Source organism: Molothrus ater, chromosome 1 (genome assembly GCF_012460135.2).
Source record: "Molothrus ater isolate BHLD 08-10-18 breed brown headed cowbird chromosome 1, BPBGC_Mater_1.1, whole genome shotgun sequence".
Lineage (NCBI taxonomy): Eukaryota > Metazoa > Chordata > Aves > Passeriformes > Icteridae > Molothrus > Molothrus ater.
The window spans coordinates 152,340,647-152,366,295 of record NC_050478.2 but is presented as its reverse complement, the minus strand read 5'-3'; the positions used below and the strand labels follow the sequence as shown (position 1 = coordinate 152,366,295).

The 25,649-nt window shown below is 50.6% G+C and overlaps 5 protein-coding genes and 3 pseudogenes across 5 annotated transcripts; 7 read left to right on the top strand and 1 right to left on the bottom strand.

Moving 5' to 3' along the window:
* Window positions 1-1,513: 1,513 nt before the first annotated feature.
* LOC118701899 (feather beta keratin-like) lies at window positions 1,514-2,130 on the top strand. The gene is made up of 2 exons (XM_036406867.2): window positions 1,514-1,634; window positions 1,796-2,130. Exons 1-2 carry the CDS (start codon window positions 1,514-1,516, stop codon window positions 2,128-2,130), a joined length of 456 nt encoding a protein of 151 aa, XP_036262760.2.
* A 2,979-nt stretch (window positions 2,131-5,109) lies between these two features.
* LOC118701960 (feather beta keratin-like) lies at window positions 5,110-5,460 on the bottom strand. The gene has a single exon (XM_036406955.2). It carries the CDS (start codon window positions 5,443-5,445, stop codon window positions 5,110-5,112), a length of 336 nt encoding a protein of 111 aa, XP_036262848.1. The 5' UTR covers window positions 5,446-5,460.
* A 1,888-nt stretch (window positions 5,461-7,348) lies between these two features.
* Window positions 7,349-8,022, top strand: LOC118702029 (feather beta keratin-like; annotated as a pseudogene).
* Window positions 8,023-10,781: 2,759 nt separating this feature from the next.
* Window positions 10,782-11,397, top strand: LOC118701923 (feather beta keratin-like; annotated as a pseudogene).
* A 1,949-nt stretch (window positions 11,398-13,346) lies between these two features.
* LOC118684088 (feather beta keratin-like) lies at window positions 13,347-13,980 on the top strand (annotated as a pseudogene).
* A 2,419-nt stretch (window positions 13,981-16,399) lies between these two features.
* On the top strand, window positions 16,400-17,039 carry LOC118683957 (feather beta keratin-like). The gene is made up of 2 exons (XM_036378598.2): window positions 16,400-16,506; window positions 16,688-17,039. The coding sequence occupies exons 1-2, from the start codon at window positions 16,400-16,402 to the stop codon at window positions 17,037-17,039; spliced, it is 459 nt and encodes a 152-aa protein (XP_036234491.2).
* A 2,541-nt stretch (window positions 17,040-19,580) lies between these two features.
* Window positions 19,581-20,226, top strand: LOC118702025 (feather beta keratin-like). The gene is made up of 2 exons (XM_036407030.2): window positions 19,581-19,675; window positions 19,884-20,226. Exons 1-2 carry the CDS (start codon window positions 19,581-19,583, stop codon window positions 20,224-20,226), a joined length of 438 nt encoding a protein of 145 aa, XP_036262923.1.
* A 2,468-nt stretch (window positions 20,227-22,694) lies between these two features.
* LOC118701944 (feather beta keratin-like) lies at window positions 22,695-23,346 on the top strand. Its single transcript, XM_036406929.2, has 2 exons — window positions 22,695-22,801; window positions 23,007-23,346. The coding sequence occupies exons 1-2, from the start codon at window positions 22,695-22,697 to the stop codon at window positions 23,344-23,346; spliced, it is 447 nt and encodes a 148-aa protein (XP_036262822.2).
* Window positions 23,347-25,649: the final 2,303 nt, after the last annotated feature.

The following is a 25,649-nucleotide window of genomic DNA, read 5'->3' as shown; positions in this document are numbered from 1 at the left end:
AACCCTCCTTCTCAGGTTTTGTGGTGCTGAAATGGCTCCTGAGGTATTAAAGAGTCCTTTTTCCCAGCCCCGCAACCGAAGAAGTCGGGATTCCTCGGCTCTGATTTTCGAGGTTGTTTATTTTCTCTTATCTAATACATTCTTTTTCAGACCCGCTGAAGTCTGTCTGGCAGGTTGCTTTGCAGCACACTGAATGCCCTTGGGGTGGTGTTAGTTTTTTATACTAAGAACTACGTGTACTTTATTTGCAATAATTTTCCAATACCTATCACCTATGTTAGACAGACTGTCTCTACTCTAAACCAACCCAGAAGTGTCACTATCACAGCAGAAGATGGAGGGGAAGAAGAAGGAGGACAGCACAGCCCCAGATTCCTCCATCTTGCCTCTTCAACCCCCATTCTAAATCCCCAAAATTCTACTTTTTCACCCTGCGACAAGTTAACTATCTTTCTACTCAAACTCTTGGCTTATAAATCTTCACACAACATTGGTAATTGTTTCCATGGGTTAAAATCGAAGGCACAGGTGCCTTTGACTCCTGCCAGGGTCTCGAGTCCTGCAGGGCAGTCAGGGGAATGTCCTGGGTTCTGACACCTCCTGATAGCATCCTTCATTGTTCTTGTGTTGAACACAAAACTCAGCTTTGTGGCATCTGCAAACATGGTGAGGGTGTTCTCGATCTCACTGCTCATCTCCTTGATAAAATATTCAAAATCGTCAGTCCAAGGCAGAGGTCTGGAGGCCTCATCACTGGCCTCTACCTGTACAGAGAGCCATTGACCATCACTCTGTCTGTTCCTCATCCATTCATTAGACCTCCTTTGAAACCCATCTGTCTGCAGTTTAGAGACAAGGGTGTCCTGTAGGACTATGTAAAAGCCCTGACAGAAGTTCAGGATGACACCAGTTGCCCTTTCCTTGGCAACCAAATCATTCGAGAAGGGAAGGTCCTTGTAGTCCTGCTGGAGCTTAAGTGGATCATGAAGTAGACATGCACTCTTTGGAATAAAAAGCTCCAGCAGTTACCAGGATAGATAATGTAGGACAAGAAATACAAGCAGGCTGAAGGAGTTGACCATCCAGCCCCCACCACTGCTGGGGCTCCAGAGTGGAACAAGGACATGGACATGCTTAACCAAGAGCACTGCAGGGAGACCATGACATTGACAAGACTGGGGTACCATCAAAATGAAGCGAAGCTGAAAATTTGGGGAGTTTCTTGAGGTGGGAGGCAAGAATGCAAATGGGACATGTTGTCAATATGGCATGACCTCACTGATGACTCCCCAGTTCTCCTTAGCGTTGGTTGCAGTTGCATCTTCTACATGTCATATAGATACCATCAAAAAAACCCACGCTGGTCTCTAATTCTCAAATTATGAACCGCCGTCAATGTCACATGGACACAAACAGAAGAAGAAGACATTACACTGCAGAACATCAGGAAGGAAAACACTCCCCCAACTCATGACTCACCAGGCTGAGCAAGGCAAGAGCTGCTGCCTCAAAAATGCCCCAAGGCCAAGGGAGAAGGCTGTCCCGCCCTCCCCAGACCAGCATAAAAGCCAGCCCAGAACCTCTCTCCCTCACACACTTCTCCTCAAGCCTTCTCCTCCAGCTCCTGCTGACAACCAGGTGAGTCTCAAGCTTCTCACCCTCCTGCTCCTGCACCCCTGGCCCCTCTCTTCCAGCACACTCAGCCCCAGCCTCTGCAGCTCTCATGCCTCCCCAATGCCCCACAACAGCCTCCACACTCCCTACCCTCAAAACCCATCACCCCTGCCCTCTCTTCCAGGCACCCTCCACACCACACCCATGGCCTGCAACAACATCTGCCGTCCCTGCGGACCCACCCCGCTGGCCAACAGCTGCAACGAGCCCTGTGCCCTGCAATGCCAGGATTCCCGCGTCATCATCAACCCTTCCCCTGTGATGGTCACCCTGCCAGGACCCATCATGACCTCCTTCCCCCAGAGCACCGCCGTTGGATCCACCTCCTCGGCTGCCGTGGGCACTGAGCTCAGTGTGCAGGGACAGCCCATCTCTGGTGGATTTGGTGGCTTTGGCCTTGGCTACGGCCTGGGAGGCCTGGGCTGCTATGGCAGAAGGGGTGGCTACATCTGCTAAGGGCCCTCAGGTCCACCCCTGACACCAACCACTCACTCCCTGGAACACATCTCAAGGAATTGAGGATGGATCTCTGGGCCAAGGCTCTCAAACGGGCTCAGCATTTTCACCTCCTGCTCTCCAGGCACCAAGCAAGGCAGTAGCTCAGGGCCCAGCCCAGGCTGCCTGCAAACATGGCCCATCTGCCTCCTCCTCTTCTCCCTCTCTGTGCTCTGCATCGCCCCTTTGGCTCTGTCCAGCTCCTCTGCTGCAAACCCCTTCTCCCAAGCCAGTCACCATTGGGTGCCTCTGCCTGGCTGCTCCCACTGTGGGCCAGGAAGGCCTTGGTGCTCTGGCCAAACCATCTGCAAGCAAGGGGCCTCGGCTGATGGTCGCCCTACTTGCACCTCAGACCAGCTCCTTTCCACTGGCTGCTCCTGAGTCTTTTTTGTTCTACCTGAATAAAGTTTTTCTGCATCATAACCTCACAAGACTCCTTCTTTTTTCTTCTCCCCAGACACTTTGAGATTAAGCCAATGTTGTTGAGGCTATTGGGAATGTTGAAAAAGTGCTCCAAGACCTCTTGGAGGAATTATTTCCCCAGTTCCACTCCCCACTGGTACACTTTGTTCTTCCAGTGCACCACAGCAACCTTTCAGTTGCTTGAACACACGCCTGGATCCCCCAATGCAGGTCGATCCATGACTCGGACACAAGGCCCTCCTGGCTGGTGGGCTCACTTTGGCTGGGCACCGGTTCCTGCAGACCCTCATCATCTCCCAAGGCCATTTACAGATCTGCTCGAGGAGGTCCATGTCTTCCCTTTTTTTGTGTCCTCAGAGTGGAACACACATGCCCAGTCTCATCAGAGTGCAGCAGAGGGGCAGAATGTGCTGCCCTCACTGTGGGGATAACCCCAGGACATGGGGGATTTCTTTTCAGCTCATTCATGTGGCCAGGACATGTCCAATCCTTCATCCTTTGGATTTTTAAAATTATTTTAGTTATTTTTATAGTGTATTGATTATTATTTATTAATTAGTGTAGAGGTATAGGGTTATTATTTTTTAGTAATATTTCGGGTTAGTTGAATAGTTTTGAGTTTAGTGAGTTGGTTTGATTTTTTTCTAGTGTTTTTTGTGATTTGTTGTATGGGGTTTTATATGTTTTTTAATTTATTTATTTTTATAAAGTGGTTAGAATTATTAGTAAAAAGAGTATATTATGGGCTTTTGGTTGGTAGTTGGTTATATGGTGCTAGGTTTTAGCATCTGTTTTTTTTGGGTTTTTTTATTAGTGAGAATAAAGTTTTTATTTTTTGGTTAATTTGTAATTATTTTTAGAATTTTAGAGTGATTTATTTATATGAGTGTGTAAGTGTGTAATTCTTTCTCCTCAGGGATGCTGATAATTAACTCATTGCCCTTCCAACACCCATTACTAAGATTGATCCAATGCAGGTGCAGGACCTTCCTCTTGGCCCTGCTGACCTTCACAAGCTTCACACCAGCCCATCTCCACAGCCTGTCTGGAACCCTGTGGATGCCATTCCTTCCCTCTGACCATAACCCACACCACTCACCTTGGTGTCATCCCCAGTCTTGCCAAGGGGGCACTCAAACCCACTCTCCATGTCCCTGATAAAGATGGAAGTTACAATGGTTCCATTATCAGTCCCTGTGGGTCACCACTAATCCCTGTTTTCCACACTGGGACATGGATTGACCACAACGTTTGAGTGAGACCATCCCGCCCATTCCTTTTCCAGCCAGATGTCCAACTATCAACTCCAGCCTCGAGACAACCATGTTGTCAGGCACAGGAACAAGTTTTGGACAAGTCCAGCTACAGGATACTGGTTCTCCCTCTCTTCGTCGACCCATAGTGGAACCAATACCAATCCACTAAAGCTGTCACCAAGGTCAGATGGACACGGCCTCAAGAGCAGATCGTGGAATTTCAGAGCTGCTTGAAATAAAACATTCCCAATCTCGTGCCACACCAGGCTGTGCCAGGCAACAGCTTCTGCCTGGAAAATGTCCCAATGTCACGGGCCAAGGCTGTCCCAAAAACTTCACGCATGGATCATCCTCAAGACCATACTCTTGATCTTATCCAGCAGAGTCTTGTCTTCCCTGATCCCAGTAATCCATAGATAAAGAGTTCTCCAATAGCACCAGAGGCGCAGAACCTGCTGCACCTAGATTGGAGAAATCCCAAACAAGCAGGATAAAGGATGGGTGATGAGGGGAGAGAGAGCAACCCCAAGGAGGAGCACTTGGGGTGTTGGTGGATGAAGAATTGGATGTGCCCCAGCCATGTGCACTCACTGACCAGGATATCCTCCTGCTTCCTGGGTTCATCCCACAGGGTGTGCAGCACAAGAGAGTGGGGGAATCTCACCCTCTGCTCTCCTGTACTAAAATCAGAGTTCTGTGTTGAACTCTGAGCCCACAAAGACAAGGAAGACGTGGATGTGCTTCACAGGATCAGTAGAAGGGCATGGAAGATGACGAGGGACAGAAGCAACTGCTGTCCAGCAAAAGTGAACACACCACCCAGAGAGGCTTGGGCCAGAGGCAGGGATAGATCTGCCTTAGGGTATCCAGGTATGTGATTCAGTAACTGAAGGATTTGTGGGATGCACTGGAAGAGCAAATTGTGCCAGTTGGTAGCAGAATAGGGAAATAAATGCTAAAAGAGGTCTTGGAGCACTTTTTCAGCCAGCCCAGCGGATTCTGGAAGCCTGGCTGAGAGAATTAATTTGCGTGAGACTGGAAGGGTCTTGGCATCAGAAAGAAGAACTCAACTTAAAATGCAATGCAGGAAAACTTTATTGAGGTAGAAGACAATTGAGAGGCAATAAGCAGCAAATGGAAGGGAGCCAGGCTGAAGTGCAAGTAGGGCGACCATCAGCCGAGGTCCTTTGTTAAGAGGAGGCTTTGCCAGATCAACAGTGCCTTCCTGCCCCACAGAGGGAGCATGGTGTGCCAAGGGCCCTTAGCAGATGTAGCCGCCCCTTCTGCCATAGCAGCCCAGGCCTCCCAGGCCGTAGCCAAATCCACGGCCATAGCCAAGGCCGTAGCCAAAGCCACCAAATCCCCCAGAGATGGGCTGTCCCTGCACACTGAGCTCAGTGCCCACGGCAGCCGAGGAGGTGGATCCGACGGCGGTGCTCTGGGGGAAGGAGGTCATGATGGGTCCTGGCAGGGTGACCAGCACAGGGGAAGGGTCGATGATGACGCGGGAATCCTGGCATTGCAGGGCACAGGGCTCGTTGCAGCTGTTGGCCAGCGGGGTGGGTCCGCAGGGACTGCAGCGGTTGTAGCAGGCCATGGCTGTGGTGTGGAGGGTGCCTGGAAGAGAGAGGGGGGTGAGGCAGGGCAGAAGTGTGGGGGTGCGAGGGGCAGTGATGTGGGAGGGTGAGGGAGTGTGGAGGCTGTTGTGGGGCTGTGGGGAGGCGTGACGGCTGCTGAGGCTGGGGCTGGGCATGCTGGTAAAGAGGGGGCAAGGGGACAGGAGCAGGAGGGTCATGGGCTTGAGACTCACCTGGTTGCCAGCAGGAGCAGGAGGAGAAGGCGTCAGGAGAAGTGTGTGAGGGAGAGAGGCTCTGGGCCTTTTATGATGATCCTGGAGGGGCAGGACAACCTTGTCCCATGGCCTTGGGGCATTTTGAGGTAGCAGCTCTTGCTTGGCCCAGTCTGGTGAGTCATGAGGGAGTGTTCTTCTTCATCCCTTTCTACAATTTCATGTCCTGTTCTTGAAGCTCTGTCCATATGACCTTGGCAGCAGCTTCTAATTTTGAGTTGGTTTTTGGGAGTATTTGACTGTTCCACGTGTGTCAGGGGGGGCTGAATAAACTTCCAGCACTTGAGGAAAGGTGAAACGTCATCAGTGAGGTCATTTTGTGGCAATTGTGTTCTTTGGTTTGTGGGTGCCTTGTGAAGACTGGGACTCTGTTCTGTGCCACTGCATGTCCATCAGTCATTGTGTTGCACCCAGGAATGCTGAGGGAGCTGCTGATGTCCTGAGTAGGTCACTCTGCAATGACTTGGAAAGGTCACTGTGCCTGAGAGCCCTTCATGCTAGAGGAAAGAAAGCTCCTCCATTCTGTGTTTTCAGTGATATCAAGAAAGAGGATCTGGGAAAGAAGGCACAATTCAGGGCTGAACATGTTCCATTCTACTTGTACTTTGAAATTTACACAATTTACACAACAATATACTCTGTCATTTCAAGTGCATTTCTTGACCTCATTCAGGAATCCAATAAACAACAAATGGGGCCCGATCCTTTTTTTCCCAGGCTGCTCTGTGACATCAATTCCTTTTTTCCGCATTCAAGCCACATGTTTTCATAACTTATAATTAGCAAGTCTTAATGTGTTGTTCCTATGAACAAAATCCAATAATTACTAACGGACAGCCAGTAAGCTTCTCTTTCCTTTTGTGTCATTGAGCAGTTGTTCCTCTGCGGAATTGTGCAATTCCATGTTCTGCTCCTGAGGCCATCTCCATCTGACCTTGGTGGTAGGTTTAAGTTGCAAAAATTAGAGACCAAGGTCTTGTTGATTGTGAGTGTCTCGACTCGTAGAAGATTCAACCACAGCTTAGGAGATTTCAGGTGTCACCACTGAGGTCATTCTATGGCATATTGACAATGTGTCCCATTTGCATTCTGGCCTCCTGCCTGAAAGAAATTCCAGCTCTCTCAGCTTCTCATCTTAAGGATCCTCCACTCCCACCAGTGTCATGGTCTCTTGGCCAACCATGTCCATTGCCTTGTTCTACTGAGCAGCCCCAACAGTGGTGTGGAACAGGATGTTCAACTCCTTTAACCTGCTTGTGTTTCTTTTCCTAATCCTGTCCAAGTAACTGCTGGAGCTTTTCACAGCCAAGGGTACATGGCCACCTCATGATTAATTTATGGAAGTTCACTCCAGACCAACAACCATATCCCAGGCTGCAGAGAAGTAGGTTTGGACAGAAAGAATGGCTGGGGGTTAGGTGAAGACATGAAATAACACTCAAATTCCTGTAGGCTTTGTTTGCCTCTTCAACATTCAAAACAATCCAGCTCCAATCCATTGACCTCGGTTTCTCCCAGCTGAAATATGCAGTCAAGGTCAAATGGACACAGACTCAAGGGAAGAACACAGAATGGCAGAAAATCAGGAAGGAAAACACTCCCCACCTCATGACTCACCAGGCTGGGCCAGGCAAGAGCTGTTGCCTCAAAAATGCCCCAAGGTCAGGGGACAAGGCTGTCCCGCCCCACCAGGACCAGCATAAAAGCCGGCCCAGAGCCTCTCTCCCTCACACACTTCTCCTGAAGCCTTCTCCTCCTGCTCCTGCTGACAGCCAGGTGAGTCTCAAGCTTATCACCCTCCTGCTCCTGCATCCCTGGCCCCTCTCTTCCAGCATGCTCAGCCCCAGCCTAGCAGCCCTCATGCCTCCCCACAGCCCCACAACAGCCTTCACACTCCCTCACCCTGCTGACACTTCACCCCTTGTGCACACCCACACCCCTGCCCTGCCTCATGCTTTTTCTCTTCCAGGCACCCTCCACACCACAGCCATGGCCTGCTACAACCGCTGCAGTCCCTGCGGACCCACCCCGCTGGCCAACAGCTGCAACGAGCCCTGTGCCCTGCAATGCCAGGATTCCCGCGTCATCATCGACCCTTCCCCTGTGCTGGTCACCCTGCCAGGACCCATCATGACCTCCTTCCCCCAGAGCACCGCCGTCGGATCCACCTCCTCGGCTGCCGTGGGCACTGAGCTCAGTGTGCAGGGACAGCCCATCTCTGGCGGATTTGGTGGCTTTGGCTACGGCCTTGGCTATGGCCGTGGATTTGGCTACGGCCTGGGAGGCCTGGGCTGCTATGGCAGGAGGGGGGGCTACAAGTGCTGAGGGATCTCAGCACCACCCCTGACACCACCAGCTCTGGGCTCTGCAAAAACTCCTGCAAGCCAGTCTCCTGTGCTGATGGTCGCTGTACCTGCACCTTACACTGGAGCCCTTCCACTTTTTTTCCTGCCCCTTAATTCCTATGCCTCAATAAAGTTTTCCTGCATCTAAACCTGAGATGCCTCCTATTCTTTTTTAATTCAAATGGTCTGACATCCTCACTGAGTACATTCCACAGCTCAGCAGGACATTGGGGTACATGGATTAGACCAAAAATACCTTCTCTTACAAATATGTCAAAATAACCAATAACAGTCTTGCATGGGAAGCAGAGGAGGGAACACCTTCCACAATCTGCCACACACGTCTTAGATGATACACCAAAGCCTTGGACACATCAATGCTCTCCTGGGTACAGCTCTTGTAAAGCCTTTCCATGCCAGTGAACACTTGACAAACTCTTACCAGCAGGTCTCTTGAACCCTTGCAGCAAACTGAGGAACTACATCAACCACTCTGGCAGGAAATCTGGAGCGCGAGTGCTTGAACTCCCCTGCTCCAGCAGAGCCAGCAAGAGCAGGATTTGCAGCACCATGGACAGTTCAGCATTCGACCTCTCATGACAGACACTCCAACACCTCTTCCACTCTGTGGCCACCCTCACAATCAAAGATTCTTGTATTCTTTGCCCAGGGAATTCCATTTGTTTTCACTTATGCCCTTGCTGTGAGCAAGCCCTGCACGTGAGCACTGCTGTGAACAGCCGGGCTCCTTCACTTCATTGCTGCCATCAGGGATTTGCACACACTGACAACACCCTCCATTCATCCTTGTCCACTGTGAGTCCCAGCTGTCTCAGACTATCCTCTAGGAATGATTCTCCAACCCTTTTGGGGTCTTGCTGTCCTGAACTGGTCTGGATTCACTAAATCTACTTCATTTTCACACTGGGGAGCCCAGGACTGCCCACAACACCTCATGTGGGACCTCACCAGTGCTGAGCACACAGATCACTTCTCTCTGCTTGGTCATACACTTTTCCCAGTCTTTACCTGGACACTTGGGTTCCCTTTTCCCACACAGGAACACCTGCTGTTCCATTTCTTTGCAACCACAACCACAAAACAAAGGCTTTGTCATAGAAGAAAACAATTGTTCCGACTGATACCCAGGCATTCCTTCTCACCTGCGTTGACTCCTCCCAACAAACAGCCCTTGGCAGAACCCCATTCTGCCCTGGCAGAACTCCATCAGATGTCCAGCACCTGTCAGGTTTTCTGTGTTGGCCCAATGGATCCAACTCCTGGCCTACAGCACTGGGGGCTTGCTGCCATCTGGACTTTGGGACCCTGACCACAAGCCTGTGGGTCCAGCCCTTCAGACCTTTCTCAGATGTCCACGCTGGGCACTGACACAACCCGGACTTGCCTGGGTTGTTTTTGAGGATCATGAAATGCTTGCCTCCAACAATCCTGGGCAGCCTCCAAATCCTCCTTCTGACAACCACAAGCGGCCTCATGTTTTGGCAGACAGCCCACGTAAAAATCCAAAGGGCCCCAGATATCGAAAGCTTAAAAATAAGAGGAGCACCAAGACACTCACAGAGCACAGTCAACAGGAAAGGTCAGGTTTAGTGTCAGGCTTAGCCAGATGGGATCAATGTGGGGAGGGATGAAATGTGAGGGAAGGGGCAGCACCTCCAGCACTGCTGCACGTTCCAAAGCAGCCTGGCAGGGTTGGGAGGGAATGGGGCCCCTCTTCAAAACACATCCACAAACCACAGCACACGAATGTCACACAGTGACCTCACTGATGACACCCCAGCGCTCCAGTGCTTTGGTTGTGTACTCTGCCCTCCCTGACATGAACCTTCCATGCACATCCTCCCAAATCCCCACTCACACTTAAAAGCATCTTCCAAGGTGAGAAGGAAAAGGAGTCAAGAGCAGGACATGGAATCATAGAATTCCATAAAGAAATACCTACATCATGACAGAAAAGGAAAAATGAGTTTGCTGAGCATCAGTTAGTAATTACTGGGTTTTGCTCACAGGAACAAAATACAAAGACTTACAAGTTATACATCAGGCCTTGAATGTGGAACAGGTGAAGTCATGTCACAGAACAAGCTGGGGGAAAAAGTGATCAGGCCAGGTTTACTGATTGGGGTTTTTTTATTTCTGAATGAGGGCAAGACATAGACTTTAATTGGCTGAGTACATTGTCATGTAAAGTTAAGAATTCCAAATGGAGCTGAAAAATGGAACAAGTTCAGCCTGAACAGCCTCTCCTTTTCCAGATGCTGTCACTTTACCCCATTGAAGGCACAAGGGGATGGGCTCCCTTTCATCCATCAGAAACTGCTCCTAGGTATGAGGACCTTTCCAAACTCTTGCAGAGTGACATTCTCAGGACATCAGCAGCTCCCTCAGCATTCCTGGGTGCAAAACAATGACTGATAGACACCCAGTGGCAAAGAGTAGGGGCCCAGTCATCAGAAAGAACCCACAAACCACAGCACATCAGAGCCACAAAATTACCATTCCTGATGACATTGCAGTTCTCTGCGGTTCTGGTCATTTATTTATTCCTCCCTAACACACATGAAACAATCACATCCTCCCAAACACCAACTCTCCCTTTAAGCAGCCACCAAGGTCAGATGGACACAGCCCCAAGGGAAGGACACAGAACTGCAGAATTGCATAAAGGAAAACACTCCCCACCTCAGGACTCACCAGGCAAGAGCTGTGGCCTGCAAAATGCCCCAAGGCCATGGGACAAGGCTGTCCCACCCACCCAAGATCAGCATAAAAGCCGACCCAGAGCCTCTCTCTCTCACACACTTCTCCTGAAGCCTTCTGCTCCTGCTCCTGCCGACAACCAGGTGAGTCTCAAGCCCTGACCAGCCTCAGCAGCCCTCACACCTTCCCAGAGCCCCACAACAGCCTCCACACTCCACCACCCCCTGCACCCCCACATCCCTGCTCTGCCTCACCCCCCTCTCTTCCAGGCACCCTCCACACCACACCCATGGCCTGCAACAGCCTCTGCCGTCCCTGCGGACCCACCCCACTGGCCAACAGCTGCAACGAGCCCTGTGCCCTGCAATGCCAGGATTCCCGCGTCATCATCGACCCTTCCCCTGTGCTGGTCACCCTGCCAGGACCCATCATGACCTCCTTCCCCCAGAACACCGCTGTCGGATCCACCTCCTCGGCTGCTCTGGGCACTGAGCTCAATGTGCAGGGACAGCCCATCTCTGGGGGATTTGGTGGCTTTGGTGGCTTTGGGTACGGCCTTGGCTATGGCCGTGGATTTGGCTACGGCCTGGGAGGCCTGGGCTGCTATGGCAGAAGGGGCGGCTACATCTGCTAAGGACTGGTTCACCACCTTGGTGCTCTGCCAACAGCTCCTGCAAGCAAAGCAACTTGGCTGATGTTCGCCCTACTTGCAACTTGCACCAGATGCCTTACATAATTTTCCCCTCTTTCTTTAGTCTTTTACCTCAATAAAGTTTCTTGCATCAAAGCCTGAGAAGTCTCCTCTTCTTTTTGATTTCAAATTGTCTCACATCCTCACCCAGCACATTGTGAGGCCTTAACAGGCTATTGGCATAGGGGGAAAAGGGCTGGAACAACTTTCTTAGCACATACCTTCCCACCAGTAATCAGAAGAATTGCACAGGAAGCAGGGTTGAAGCATGACCTTCCAGAATGTGTCACAAGCCCATCACCTGCTACACCTAAGGCTTTGACACACCAATGCTCTCCTGCTCATGGCTCTTAAAAAGCTACTACATGCCAGTAGACACTTAACAAACTCTCTTCCTCAGCTGGATCCTCAAACCTTCCCAGTAAACAGTCACAAAATCATACATTTTGGGAGGAACACTGGAGAGCAAGTGCTTCATTCCCTTTTGCTCAAGTCAGACCAACAAGAGCAGGAATTCCAGGACCATGGGCAGTTCCAGTTCTGGATATCCCATCACAGACTCCCAACACCTTTTCCATTCTGCGACCACCCTCACACCAAAACATGCTTCTCTTCCTTGCCCATGGAATTACATCTTTTTCACTTGTGTAGTTGCCCTGTTATCCTTCACATGTGCACTGCTGAGGACAGCTGTGATCCCTCATCTTCATTCCCTGCCATCAGGGATTTGCACTCACTGATGACAATCTTCTCTCCATCCTTGTCTCTGGGAGTCACAGATCCCTCATTCTCATCTGTGAACAATCTCCCAGCCCCTTTAGAATCTTGTTGGCCACAAACTAGTTTTGTTTCTAAGTCCATGATTATTTTCCACTGGGGAGCCCAGAACTGCCCAAACCACACCACATGGGACCCAGTTAGTGCTCTAAAGAGAGGATAGGCCACCTCTCCCAGCTTCATGGCAAGAATTGTCTGAAATCTATCTTGGACACTGATGATGCCTTTTGAACTAAAGCTTCATTGAGATCTTGTGGTCTCTTTGTTCTCCACCAGCCCCACAGGGTCCTCCTCAGCAAAGCAGCATTCCAGATTCTCAGGCCACAGCATGACCCAGGGCCAAGTCCAGATGCAGAACTTCTCATTTTCCGCTCTTGAAATGCAGGACATTCCTTTTACCCTCAGTCTCCAGGACTCTCTGACTGGTGGCACAACCAAGTGGTGCCTCAGACACTCCATCACCTGCCAGCTTGCTGAGGTGGCAACTCTCCAACTGCCCACATGGAACGGAAAACTCCAGGTGCTCACACCTGGCACATATGCAAAGCCCAGACCAGCCTGACTGACCTGGGTTAATTTGGGGCTCCTCTTCACAATGCACCCACAAACACAAAACCATGAGTTCTACAGGCTGACTTCACTGATGACACACACATCTACAAATATTGCAATCTTCTTCAGTCCCCTTTGACACGTACCATCAACACCAGCCTTTGGTCTCAAATACTGACAGTTTAAAGGACGAATGACCGTGATGGAAGGGGCAGTTCCTCATGCAGAGTACAGCTGCAAATCCCACACCAGCCAGAAAGGGCTGGGAGGGAATGGAACCCCTCTTCACAACACACCCACAAATTAAACCACACAAGTGCCACAAAATGACCTCATGGATGACACCCATTGTTTTCCAAGGCCTTTTTTTTCATATTCTGGTTTCTCTGACACACATTTTCCATGCCAATGCTCCCAAATACCAACTCTCACTTTAAGAAGCTGCTAAGATCAGATGGGCATGGTCTCCGTAAAGGACATGACACAGCAGAGTTGTGGGGAGGAAAACACTCCTCACATCGTGACTTGCCAGGCTGGGCCTGGAAGAACCTTCTACCTCCAAAATGCCCCAAGGCCATGGGACAAGGCTGTCCCACCCCTCCAGGACCAGCATAAAAGCCGGCCCAGAGCCTCTCTCTCTCACACACTTCTCCTGAAGCCTTCTCCTCCAGCTCCTGCTGACAACCAGGTGAGCCTCAAGCCCCTGAACCCCCCTCCTGCTCCTGCACCCTTGGCCCCTCTCTTCCAACGTGCTTGGTCCCAGCCTCCCCACAGCCCCACAACAGCCTCCACACTTCTTCACCCCTCAGATCCCCACACTCCTGCCCTGCCTCATCCCTCTCTCTTCCAGGCACCCTCCACACCACACCCATGGCCTGCTACGACCGCTGCAGTCCCTGTGGACCCACCCCGCTGGCCAACAGCTGCAACGAGCCCTGTGCCCTGCAATGCCAGGATTCCCGTGTCATCATCGACCCTTCCCCTGTGCTGATCACCCTGCCAGGACCCATCATGACCTCCTTCCCCCAGAACACCGCCGTCGGATCCACCTCCTCGGCTGCTCTGGGAACTGAGCTCAATGCCCAGGGACAGCCCATCTCTGGGGGATTTGGTGGCTTTGGCTACGGCTTTGGCTATGGCCGTGGATTTGGCTATGGGCTGGGCTGCTATGGCAGAAGGGGTGGCTACACCTGCTAAAGGCACCGCCTTAGGGTTCTGGCATCAGCTCCTGCAGCAAAGAACCTCGGCTGATGATCTTTCTACTTGCAGTTCACACTGGATCACTTCTGCTTCTTTCTCCTACCTTTTAATTCTTTTTAATTAATAAATAAAGTTTTCCTGCATCATAGCCTGACATGTCTCCTCATCTTTGCAAATTCCAGTGGTGTCACATCCTCACCTCACACAGTGTCAGACAGGGCATTGGGGTCAACGGAAAAGGGGCACAACACATTTCTTAGTATGTATGTCACCACCATTAACAACCAAGACTGGCCCAGGAAGCAAAGGATTGGGAGGACTCTCCAGAACATGGCATAAGCCCATCACCTACTACACCAAAATCTTTTGTCACATTGATGGTCTCCTGAGCACAGCTCTGACAGAGTGTCTCCATGCCAGCACACACTTGACAAACTCTCTTCCCAGCAGAACTCGAACCCTCACAACAGAGTCACAAAATCATCCACTTGGCCAGGAACTCTGGGATGCAAGTGCTTTGTTCCCCTCTGCTCAAGAAAGACTAACAAGTGTGGGATTTCCAGAACCATGGACAGTTCAGGTTTGGCTCTCCTAGGACAGAGACCCCCCCATGTCTTCCACTCTCTGTCCACCATCACATTGAAAAATTGTTCCCTTCTTTGCCCATTGAATTACATCTGTTTTCACCTGTGTCTTTGCCCTCTTTTCCTGCATGGTTGCACCACTGTGGATAAATGGACTCCCTTGACTTCATTCCCTACCATCTGGGATTTTCATACATTGATGACACCCTGCTGTCCATCCCTGTCTCCTGGAAGTCCCAGCTCTCCCAGCCTCTCTTCTATGACAGATTCTCCAGTCCTTTCAGTATGTTGGTTGTCCTGCTTTTTTGTGAATTCAATTTCCCTAATAGGAAACTAAACTTCCACTAGGGAAACTAAAGTTCATTCCCTCTTCTCCACAGCTTGGTGAAAGGGAGACAAGACTGGTGTTAAAAAATTTCCATTCCGACAATTTCAGAGAGCAATAAGGTCAATATTCTTCCTTTGAAAATTGAACATCCCTGTTCTTTTCAGCTTCTCCTCACCTGTCTTGTTCTCCTTATCCTTCAGCTGCTTTCCTTTCCATGTGACAGTCAGAACCTGGCACTGTGACCCCATAGTGTGATCTTGCTGGGCCCAGCTGAGACAACTGCTATGGATCAACCAGCACTGGACTTTGGGGAGTTTGGGTGACCTTCATAAATCTCAGAAATTGATTTCCCATCTCCATCGAGAAAGGCCTGGCATATAGACTGGGCAGGAGAGAGGGAGCCAAGGCAGGCAGGAATGCACTAGAAGGAGCAGCCCCTCAGCCCCAGAACACCTGCAAAGCCCAGACCAGCCTGACATGGCTGGCAGGGAATGGAGCCCCTCTTCACCACACACACAAAAACCACAGCACACCAGTATCCCAGGGTGACATCAGTGATGCCACCCCACCTCTCCCAAGCTTTGGGAATGTCTTCACCCCACCCTGACATGCATCATCAACACCAGTTTTTAACCTCTAATAATCACAGTTAAAAGCTGCCGCCAAGGTCAGATGGACACAGACTCAAGAGAAGGACATGGAATAACAGAATTCCAAAAACAAACACCTGCACCATGACAGGGAAAGAAAGATGATGTTGCTGACCAGAGCTAGTAATTATTGGGTTTTGCTCACGGGAACACAATGTTAAGCCTTAAAGGATACAAATTATGAAACTATATGACCTTAATGTGGAATAAGACAACTGATGTCACAGACCTGCCTGGGCACCCATTTCTTGTTTGTTTAATAGGTTTCTTAATGAGGTCGAGGAATACAATTTAAATGACAGAGTACGTTATCACATACAGTTGAGGATTCTAAAAGGGCAATAACACTGGAACAAGTTCGGCCCGAACAGCCTCTCCTTTTCCAGATGTTCTCCCTTCATTGCATACAAGGCAGAATGTCACAAGGTCTCTTTAATCCTTCAGGCACTCCCAGGCACTGTGACATTTCCAAGCTATAACACAGTGAACGCTCCAGGACATCAGCAGCTTCCTCAACATTCCTGGGTGCAACACAATGACTGATGGACTTTCAGTGGCACAGAACAGAGTCCCAGTCTTCATAAGGCACCGACAAAGCACAGCACACAAATGCCACAAAATTACCTCACTGATGACATTGTAGTTCTGCAGTGTTACGGTTGTTTATTCTGTCCTCCCTTACAAATATTTAATAAAGAAATACTCCCAAATACCAACCCCAGATTGAAAGCTGCTGCCAAGGTCAGATGGACACTGACTCAAGAGCAGGACATGGAATTGCAGAGCTGTGGGAAGAAAAACACTCTGCACCTCATGACTCAGCAGGCTGGGTCAGCGAAGAGCTCTGCCTCAAAATGCCCCAAGGCCATGGGACAAGGCTGTCCCGCCCCTCCAGGACCAGCATAAAAGCAGGCCCAGAGCCTCTCTCCCTCACACACTTCTCCTCAAGCCTTCTCCTCCTGCTCCTGCCAACAACCAGGTGAGCTTCAAGCCCTGACCCTCCTGCTCCTGCACCTCTCACCCCTCTCATCCATTACACTCAGCCTCAACAGCCCTCACGCCTACCCACAGCCCCACAACAGCCTCCACACTCCCTCACTCTCCTGCATCACTGCCCCTCGCACCCCCACACCCCTGCCCAGCCTTACCCCCCTCTCTCTTCCAGGCACCCTCCACACCACACCCATGGCCTGCTACAACCGCTGCAGTCCCTGCGGACCCACCCCGCTGGCCAACAGCTGCAACGAGCCCTGTGCCCTGCAATGCCAGGATTCCCACGTCATCATCGACCCTTCCCCTGTGCTGGTCACCCTGCCAGGACCCATCATGACCTCCTTCCCCCAGAACACCGCCGTCGGATCCACCTCCTCGGCTGCTCTGGGCACTGAGCTCAATGCCCAGGGACAGCCCATCTCTGGCGGATTTGGCTTTGGCCTTGGCTACGGCCTGGGAGGCCTGGGCTGCTATGGCAGAAGGGGCGGCTACATCTGCTAAGGGCCCTCAGCACCACCCCTGACACCACCAGCTCTGGGCTCTGCCCACAGCTCCTGTAAGCAAAGCACCTCTGCTGCTGGTCTTCCTACTTCTACCTCAGGCTGTTCTTTCAAATACTTCGATCTATTTTTTTTTTTTTTTAACTTAGTAAAGATTTCCTGCATCAAAGCCTGACATGTCTCCTCATCTTTCTGAATTCCAGTGGTGTCACCTCCTTACACAACACAGTGCCAGGAATAAGCAGACTATTGGACTGAATGGAAAAAGGTCTCAAACCTTTCTTAGAAAATACATCACCACCAGTAACAATCATGACTGATATGGGAACCGGGGATTGAGGGGAGGCACAAACCCATCACCTACTACAACAAAAGCTTTGATGCTACGAATCTCTCTTGCTCATGGCTCTCTTCAAGTCTCTCTGGGCCAGTACACACTTGACAAAATCTTCCCAGAAGGACTCCCTAACCCTCCTCTAAAACATAGGAACAACATCATCCAATTAGGCAGGGATTTCGGAGCAATTGCTTCATTCTCTTCTGCTTGATCATAGTCAGCAAGACCCAGATTTCCAGGACCTTGGACAGTTCAGCGTTGGCTCTCCCAGAACAGCTACTCGACCACCTCTTGTACTCTGAGACAAACCTCATATTGAAAAAGGCTTTTCTGCCTTTCCCAGGGAATTCCATCTGTTTTCACCTGTGCCTTGCCCTCTTGTCCTGCATGTGCGCACTGCTGAGAGCAGCCAGGCTCCTTTGACTTCATCCTCTGCAATCAGGAATTTGTGCACACTGATGACACCAGCCTTGTCCTCTGGGAGTCCCACCTCTCACAGCCTCTCCTCTGGGAAAGATCCTCCAGGCCCTTTAGAATCTTTTTGGCCCTGGTGTCAATTCACTAAATCTACTTCATTTACATGTGGGAAGCCCAAAACTGCTCAGAACACCTCACATGGGATCTCACCAATGCTCAGGAGACACCAAGAGTCACCTCCCCCTGCTTCATCACAACACTTCTCCCAATCCTGACCTGAGGACTTGGAGTCCCTTTTCCCACAATGATACAGGGACCAGGGACACTTCCTACTCCATTTCTTTACCCAAAAAAAACAAGGGCAATTTCTCAGAAGAAAATTCTTCTTACCTTTGATATTCATACATTCCTTCCTACCCAGGATGATTCCTACCAACAAACAGCTCTTGGCAAATGCCCTTGCTGAGCTTCAGCACCAGATTTTCAGGGTTACCCCAATGGATCCAACTCCTGGACTACAGCACTGGGGGCTTGCTGCCATCTGGACTTTGGGACACTGACCACAAGCCTCCAGGTCCAGCCCTTCTCAGGACACCCTGCTGGGCCCTGACACAACCTGGACTTGCCTGGTTGTCAAAGATCATGAAGTCAGCAACAACCCTGGCTGACTTCCCAAACCTCTTTCTGACAACCACAAGTGGTCTGAGCCCTTTGCACCCAGCCCAAGTTGGGAACTAAATCACCCTGGATAGCAAAAGCTTAAAAGCAAGAGGATCACCAAGATATCCACAGAGTAGAGTGAACAGGAAGAGTCAGGTCTAGTGTCAGGCTTAGCCAGGTGGGATCAAAGTGGGGAGCAACAGAAATTTGAGGGAAGGGGCAACACCTTCAGCACATCTGCAAATCCCAGAGCAGTGAGACAGGGCTGGGAGGGAATGGGGCTTCTCATCACAGCACACCCACAAACCACAGCACAAGAGTGTCACGGTGTCATTTCACTGATGACACCACACCTCTTCTAAATTTCAGCTGTTTGTTGAGCCCAGCCTAACACCCATCTTCCATGCAAACCGTCTCAAATAGCAACTTGAGCTTAAAAGCTGCTGTCAAGATTAGATGGACAAGGCCTCAAGAGAATGACATGGAATCACAGAATTTAATGCAGAAATGCCCATACCATGACAAAGAAGGAAAGAGGAGCATGCTGACCATCAGGCAGTAATTATTGGGTTTTGGTCACAGGAACCCAACTCAATTAAGACTTAAGGGATGTAACACAATATTAAGACTTAAGGGATGTAAAATATGAAACCTTAAAGCTTGAATGAAGAATAACAGAACTGGAGTCACAAAACAGCCATGATAAAAAAAGGATCAGACACTGTTGACATGTAATTTTCTAAAATCAAAAGGGACCTTAAAAATGAAGCAAATCCATCCTGACCAGGACCTGGTTTTCCAGTTAGGCTCTCTTGATCTCATTCAAGACACAAAGGCATGAGTCCAGTCTTCACAAGGCACTTGCAAACCACAGCACACAAGTGACACAAAATTACCTCACTGATGACATCACACCTCTCCTGGGCTCTGGTTGTTTATTCAGCTCTCCCTGACACACACGGAACAATCACATCCTCCCAAACTCCAACTCTCACTCTAAAGCTGCCGCCAAGGTCAGATGGACACTGACTCAAGGGAAGAACACAGAATTGCAGAACTACAGAAAGGAAAACACTCCCCACCTCATGACTCATCAGGCTGGGCCAGGCAAGGGCTGCTGCCTCAAAAATGCCCCAAGGCCATGGGACAAGGCTGTCCCGCCCCACCAGGACCAGCATAAAAGCCAGCCCAGAGCCTCTCTCCCTCACACACTTCTCCTCAAGCCTTCTCCTCCTGCTCCGGCTGACAACCAGGTGAGCTACAAGCCCTGACCCTCCTGCTCCTGCATCCCTGGCCCCTCTTTTCCAGCATGCTCAGCTCCAGCCTCAGCAGCCCTCATGCCTCTCAACAGCCCCACAATAGCCTCCACTCTCCATAACCCTCCTGCATCGTTGCCCCTCAGACCCCCACACCTCTGCCCTGCCTTACCCTCCTCTCTCGTCCAGGAACTCTCCACACCACACCCATGGCCTGCTACAACCGCTGCAGTCCCTGCGGACCCACCCCGCTGGCCAACAGCTGCAACGAGCCCTGTGCCCTGCAATGCCAGGATTCCCGCGTCATCATCGACCCTTCCCCTGTGCTGGTCACCCTGCCAGGACCCATCATGACCTCCTTCCCCCAGAACACCGCCGTCGGATCCACCTCCTCGGCTGCTCTGGGCACTGAGCTCAACGCCCAGGGACAGCCCATCTCTGGCGGATTTGGCTTTGGCCTTGGCTACGGCCTGGGAGGCCTGGGCTGCTATGGCAGAAGGGGCGGCTACATCTGCTAAGGGCCCTCAGCACCACCCCTGACACCACCAGCTCTGGCCGCTGCCCACAGCTCCTGCAAGCAAAGCACCTTGCCTGATGGTTGCCCTGCTTGCAGATCACACCACCTCCTTTCTCACTTCTTTCTCCTGCCTTTTAATTCTTTTGCTTCAATAAAGTTGTCCTGGAATATACCTTCACACGTCTCCTCCTTTGTTTTTCCATGGCTCTTGCAACTTCCCCTAGCTCGAAGTCAAGGGTCAACAGCCCATCGGTGTGTGTGGAAAAGGGGCCACAAGACCTCTCCTGGGATGTCTGTCAACAGCAGAACCATCCCCTGGGCTTCCAGAATGCAGCACAGGCCCTTCCTTTTCCTAAAGCCTTGGACACACTGATGCTCTTGTGCCCATATCCCCAGCACAACCTCCCGATGGCAGCACACGTTTGTCCAACTCTTCCCCACCAGGACTCTGTGAATATCCCAGCACTGGAATCCAGGAGTGCACAAGGAACGCGGGGAAATCCATTAGTTCAAGCCAACCTGGTCCCCAGACAAAACAACCACCCTTCCCTCAGCAGCTGCTCACAGAAATGGTTCTGTAGATTCTTCACCAACATCCTTATTCTTTTTTGGACATCCTCAAGCACCTCAATGTCTTTCTTGCTGTGAGGGGTCTAAAACTGAACTCAGATTCAGGGTGTGGCCTCACCAGTACCCAATGCAGTGGGACAGTCACTGTAGTGGTCCTGCTGGCCCCACTACAGGTAATACAAGCCAGGATGCCACTGGTTTTTGTGGCCACCTGGGAACACATTGGATCATGTTCAGCTACTGTCAACCAGCACCCCCAGATCCTTTTCCCACAGGCACCTTCCTAGTCACTCCTTCCCAAACCTGGGGATTTAAGTCTTTACCAAATTCCAAGTAAAAATCACCCACAGCCTTTTCCTCACTTACTAAGGAGCTCACATTGACACCTCAGGTGATGAGATAGGTCAAGCAGGACCTGATTTTCCTAAAGACAGGTTGGCTGGGCCGGATCACCTGCTGGTCCTGCAGGGGCCATTCAATACTCTCAAAATTATCTGCTCCAGCAGCTTCTGCAGGACTGGACTCAGATCGACAGGCCTGGAGTTGCCCAGACCCTTTCTCTGACCCCTCTTCTAGGGAAGAGTCCCATTTTCAAGGCTACATCAACTGGGACCTCCCCAGTTAGCCAGGACTGCTGGCAAAAGATAGCAAGTGGTTTGGGAGCACTTTCACCAGCTCCCTCAGAGCCCTTAGGTGGATCAATTCAAGTCTGTCACTGACTATCCTCACTGGATTAGGAGGGATTGAACTTTGCTCCCTGGTAAGGAACTTCCTCCCTCAATAGGATGCTGTGCCCATCCCAGGAAGCAGAATCACAGCAAAGGCAATCATTGGTTCTAAAGGAACCTCTTGGAGGTGACCAAAGACTCATTGTAGAATGGTTTTGCTTGGGAAGGACCTTGAAGATTCTCTTGTCCAAATCCCTGCAGTGGACAAAGACACCTTCCACTATCCCAGGTTGCTTGAAGCCCTGACCAACCTGGCCTTGATCATTACCAGGGTTAGGGCAGTCACAGCTTCTCTGGGCGACCTGTGCCAGGTCCTCATCACTCACACACAGAAGAATTTCATCACAATATCCCATCTAACTCTACCCTCTGGCAGTGGAAAGGCATTTCCCCCTGTCCCAGCACTCTCTGTTTGTGTAGGAGATCATGGAGTTAAACCCAACCTGCTCAAGGAAGGACAGCTCAACAAGGCTGCCCATGACTTTTTGTCAACTTGAGGTTTAGTAACTTGAGGCCATTTCCACTTGTCCCATCACTTGCTAAAAGGGAGGAAAGAGCAACAATGGTCTTACAAAAGAATTCCTTTCAGACAGCTGAGGAAAGGGAGATGATTTCTCCTTTGGCTGCCTTGTCTGCATCTAAAAATCTGCAGTTCCTAAAACTACTCAAAATCTTGTTCTCCAGATCCCTCAGCAGTATTTCCTAGGGTGTGTCACACCACAGAAGAACCATTGTAACACTAGGGGGGCAAAGCCGGGGCAGAACCAAGGAGAAAGGCAAGTCTGAAAGACAGGTCTGGTGACCAGGTGGTGATGTGAGGAAGAATGACCATGATGGAAAGATCAGCTCCTCACTCATGGCACAGCTGTAAAGAACAGATCATCCTGACAGGGCCCCTTTGCACAACACACACACAAACTGAACCACATGAGAGCAATAGGGTGGGGACTCCGATGACACCTCTAACTTATTGCCTTCTATTCTTCATTCTTGGACACACATCTGAAATGCAAATGGTCCCAAAATCAAAACTGTCACTTTAAAGCTGCCGCCAAGGTCAGATGAACATGGACTCGAGAACAGGACATGACACTGCAGAGGTGGGGGAAAGAAAACACTCCCCAGCTCATGACTCACCAGGCTGGGGCAGCCAAGAGCTGCTGCCTGCAAAATGCCCCAAGGCCATGGGACAAGGCTGGACCGCCCCTTCAGAACCAGCATAAAAGCTGGCCCAGAGCCTCTCTCCCTCACACATTTCTCCTCAAGCCTTCTGCTCTGGTGACGACAACTCAACCAGGTGAGCCTCAAGTCCCTGACCCTCCCTCTTTCCCTGTGGCCCTGCTCTTCCAGCAAGCTTAACCCCAGCCTCAGCAGCCCTCATGCCTCCCCACAGCTCCATAACAGCCTCCACACTCTCTTGCCTCCCTTGCCCTGCTGACAAACCACACCTTGCATTCCCCCACCCCTGCCCTGACTCACCCCCTTCTCTTCCAGGCACCCTCCACACCACACCCATGGCCTGCAACAGCCTCTGCCGTCCCTGCGGACCCACCCCGCTGGCCAACAGCTGCAACGAGCCCTGTGCCCTGCAATGCCAGGATTCCCACGTCATCATCAACCCTTCCCCTGTGCTGGTCACCCTGCCAGGACCCATCATGACCTCCTTCCCCCAGAACACCGCCGTCGGATCCACCTCCTCGGCTGCTCTGGGCACTGAGCTCAATGCCCAGGGACAGCCCATCTCTGGCGGATTTGGCTTTGGCCTTGGCTACGGCCTGGGAGGCCTGGGCTGCTCTGGCAGAAGGGGCGGCTACATCTGCTAAGGGCCCTCAGCACCACCCCTGACACCACCAGCTCTGGCCTCTGTCAACAGCTCCTGCAAGCAAAGCACCTCGGCTGGTGTTTGCCCCACCTGCTCTGCCAACCCTCTCCCTTCAATCTCTTTCTCCTTTCTCTTTGATTTTATTCCCTCAATAAAGTTCTGTTGCATCAAAAGCTGAGATGCCTTCTCTTGTGTTTGAATCCCAGTGGTCTCACTTCCTTACTCAGCACAGTGCCAGGAGGGAACAGGCCATTGGGTAGATGGAAAAGGGGAAAAACATCTTTCTTAGCAAAGATGTCACCACCTGTACCAAGCAAGACTGGCAAGAGATGTGAGGGAGAAGGGGGATGAACTTCCAGAACATGAGACACAAACCAATCACCTGATGACACCAAAGGCTTTGACACATCAATGCTCTCCTGTGCATGGCTCTGGCAAAGATGCTCCATGCTGGAACATTCTTGACAAATTCTCTGTTCCCAGCTGGACTCTCAAACCCTCACTGCAAACACAAAAACATCATCCACTTTGGCAGGAACCCTGGGGAAACTTCCTGCCCAAGTAAGAGCAGCATTTCCAGAACCATGGACAGGTCAGGTTTGGATTGCTGAGGACAGAGACTCCATCATATCTTCCTCACTCTGACTGCCCTCACAATGAGAAGTTATTTCTTTCTTTGATGAGGAAATTCAATCTCTCTTCATTTCTGCCCTTGCACTCTTCTCCTTCATGGTTGAGCAGCTGAGATCAGCCAGGCTCCCTCGATTTCATTCCATGCCATCAGGGATTTGCACACACTGATGACACTCCCTGGTCCATCCCTGCCTCCTGGGAGCCCCAGGTATCTCAATCCTCTGTCAAACAGCCCTAAGAATATCTTGGTGGCCTTGTACTTGGTTTTGTTTCAGCAAGCCCATGAGATTCTTCTGCTGGGGAGCCCAGAAATGCCCACACCAACCCACCTAAGTGTTGAGGATGTTGAACAATGTTGGCTCCATGGATACAACTCTTTAACTACTTCTCTTGAGACTTGACTTCACCTGGACTTTGGAGCTTACCCAGAATGTTATATATGATAAAACTCTAGCAGTCCAATCCACTGACCCTTTACAAAACCTGTCAATTCTGGGATAGTCTGGGATGATGCCGTAGGAGACACAGTAAATATCCTAGTTGAGAAATGGAGGTTAACACCAGCCACGTCCCTCTCCTAATCCCCAGTTTGCTATTCTTCTCTGTAGCTAACACTGAGGTCACTAATTTTTGATTTTGCCTCCCAAAACTAATCCTAATGTTTTCCTCATTATCCTCTTGTCTGATCTGCTCTTGGTAGTGCTTTACAGTATTATTTACAAAATTGTCCCGTACGTGTCTGCGGGAACAAGGTCCCTGGAAAGCCATTAGCAAAGTCAGAGGGAGAAATGCACTGCAAGGAGCAGGTGCTAATGCCCAGCACAGCTGCAAAGCCCAGAGCAGCCTGACAGGGTGAAGAGGGCTTCTCTTCACAACACACCCACAAACTGAACCACACAGGTGCCACAAAATGACCTCACTGATGACACCCATATTATTCCTAGGTATTCTTGGATATTCTGGTTTCCCTGACACACACGTTCCCAGCAAATCTTCCCAAATACCAGCTCTCACTGAAAAGCTGCTGCCTAGGACAGATGGATACGGACTCAAGGGAAGGACTTGGAGTTGTACAGCTGCTGGAAGGAAAACACTCCCCACCACCCCATCACTGGCACAGCTGCAACAAGCAGAACTGGTGTTATGATTTCCATCCAGGTGCCTCTAGAGAGTAACAAGGTTACTCTCTTTTTCTGAAAATTCAACATCTCCAGTTCCTTCAACAGCTCCTCACATGCCTTGTTCTCCTTATCTTTCACCAGCTACAATGAACCAACACAAGATTTGGGGAGGATTTGGGCATCCCTAAACACCTAAATGGGAGAGCCTGCCCATTTCCAGTGGATAAATCATGGCGTATGGACAGGTTTAGAAAGTTGGCAACATACTAGGAGAGAGAGAATGTAATGGAAGGGGAGGCTCCTCACTGCCAAAAGAGCCGCAAAGCCTAGACAAGCCTGATGTGGCTGTGGGGGGAATTATGCACCTCTTCTCAAGACACCAACAAAGCACAGCATGCTGAGTGACTTCACTGATGACACCCCAGTGTCCAAAGCTTTGGTCATGACTTCAGCCTTTCCTGAAAAGCATCATCACCACCAAACTTTGGTTTCTTAAACTCACACATTAAAGCTGCCGCCAAGGACAGATGGACACGGACGAGTGAGTAGG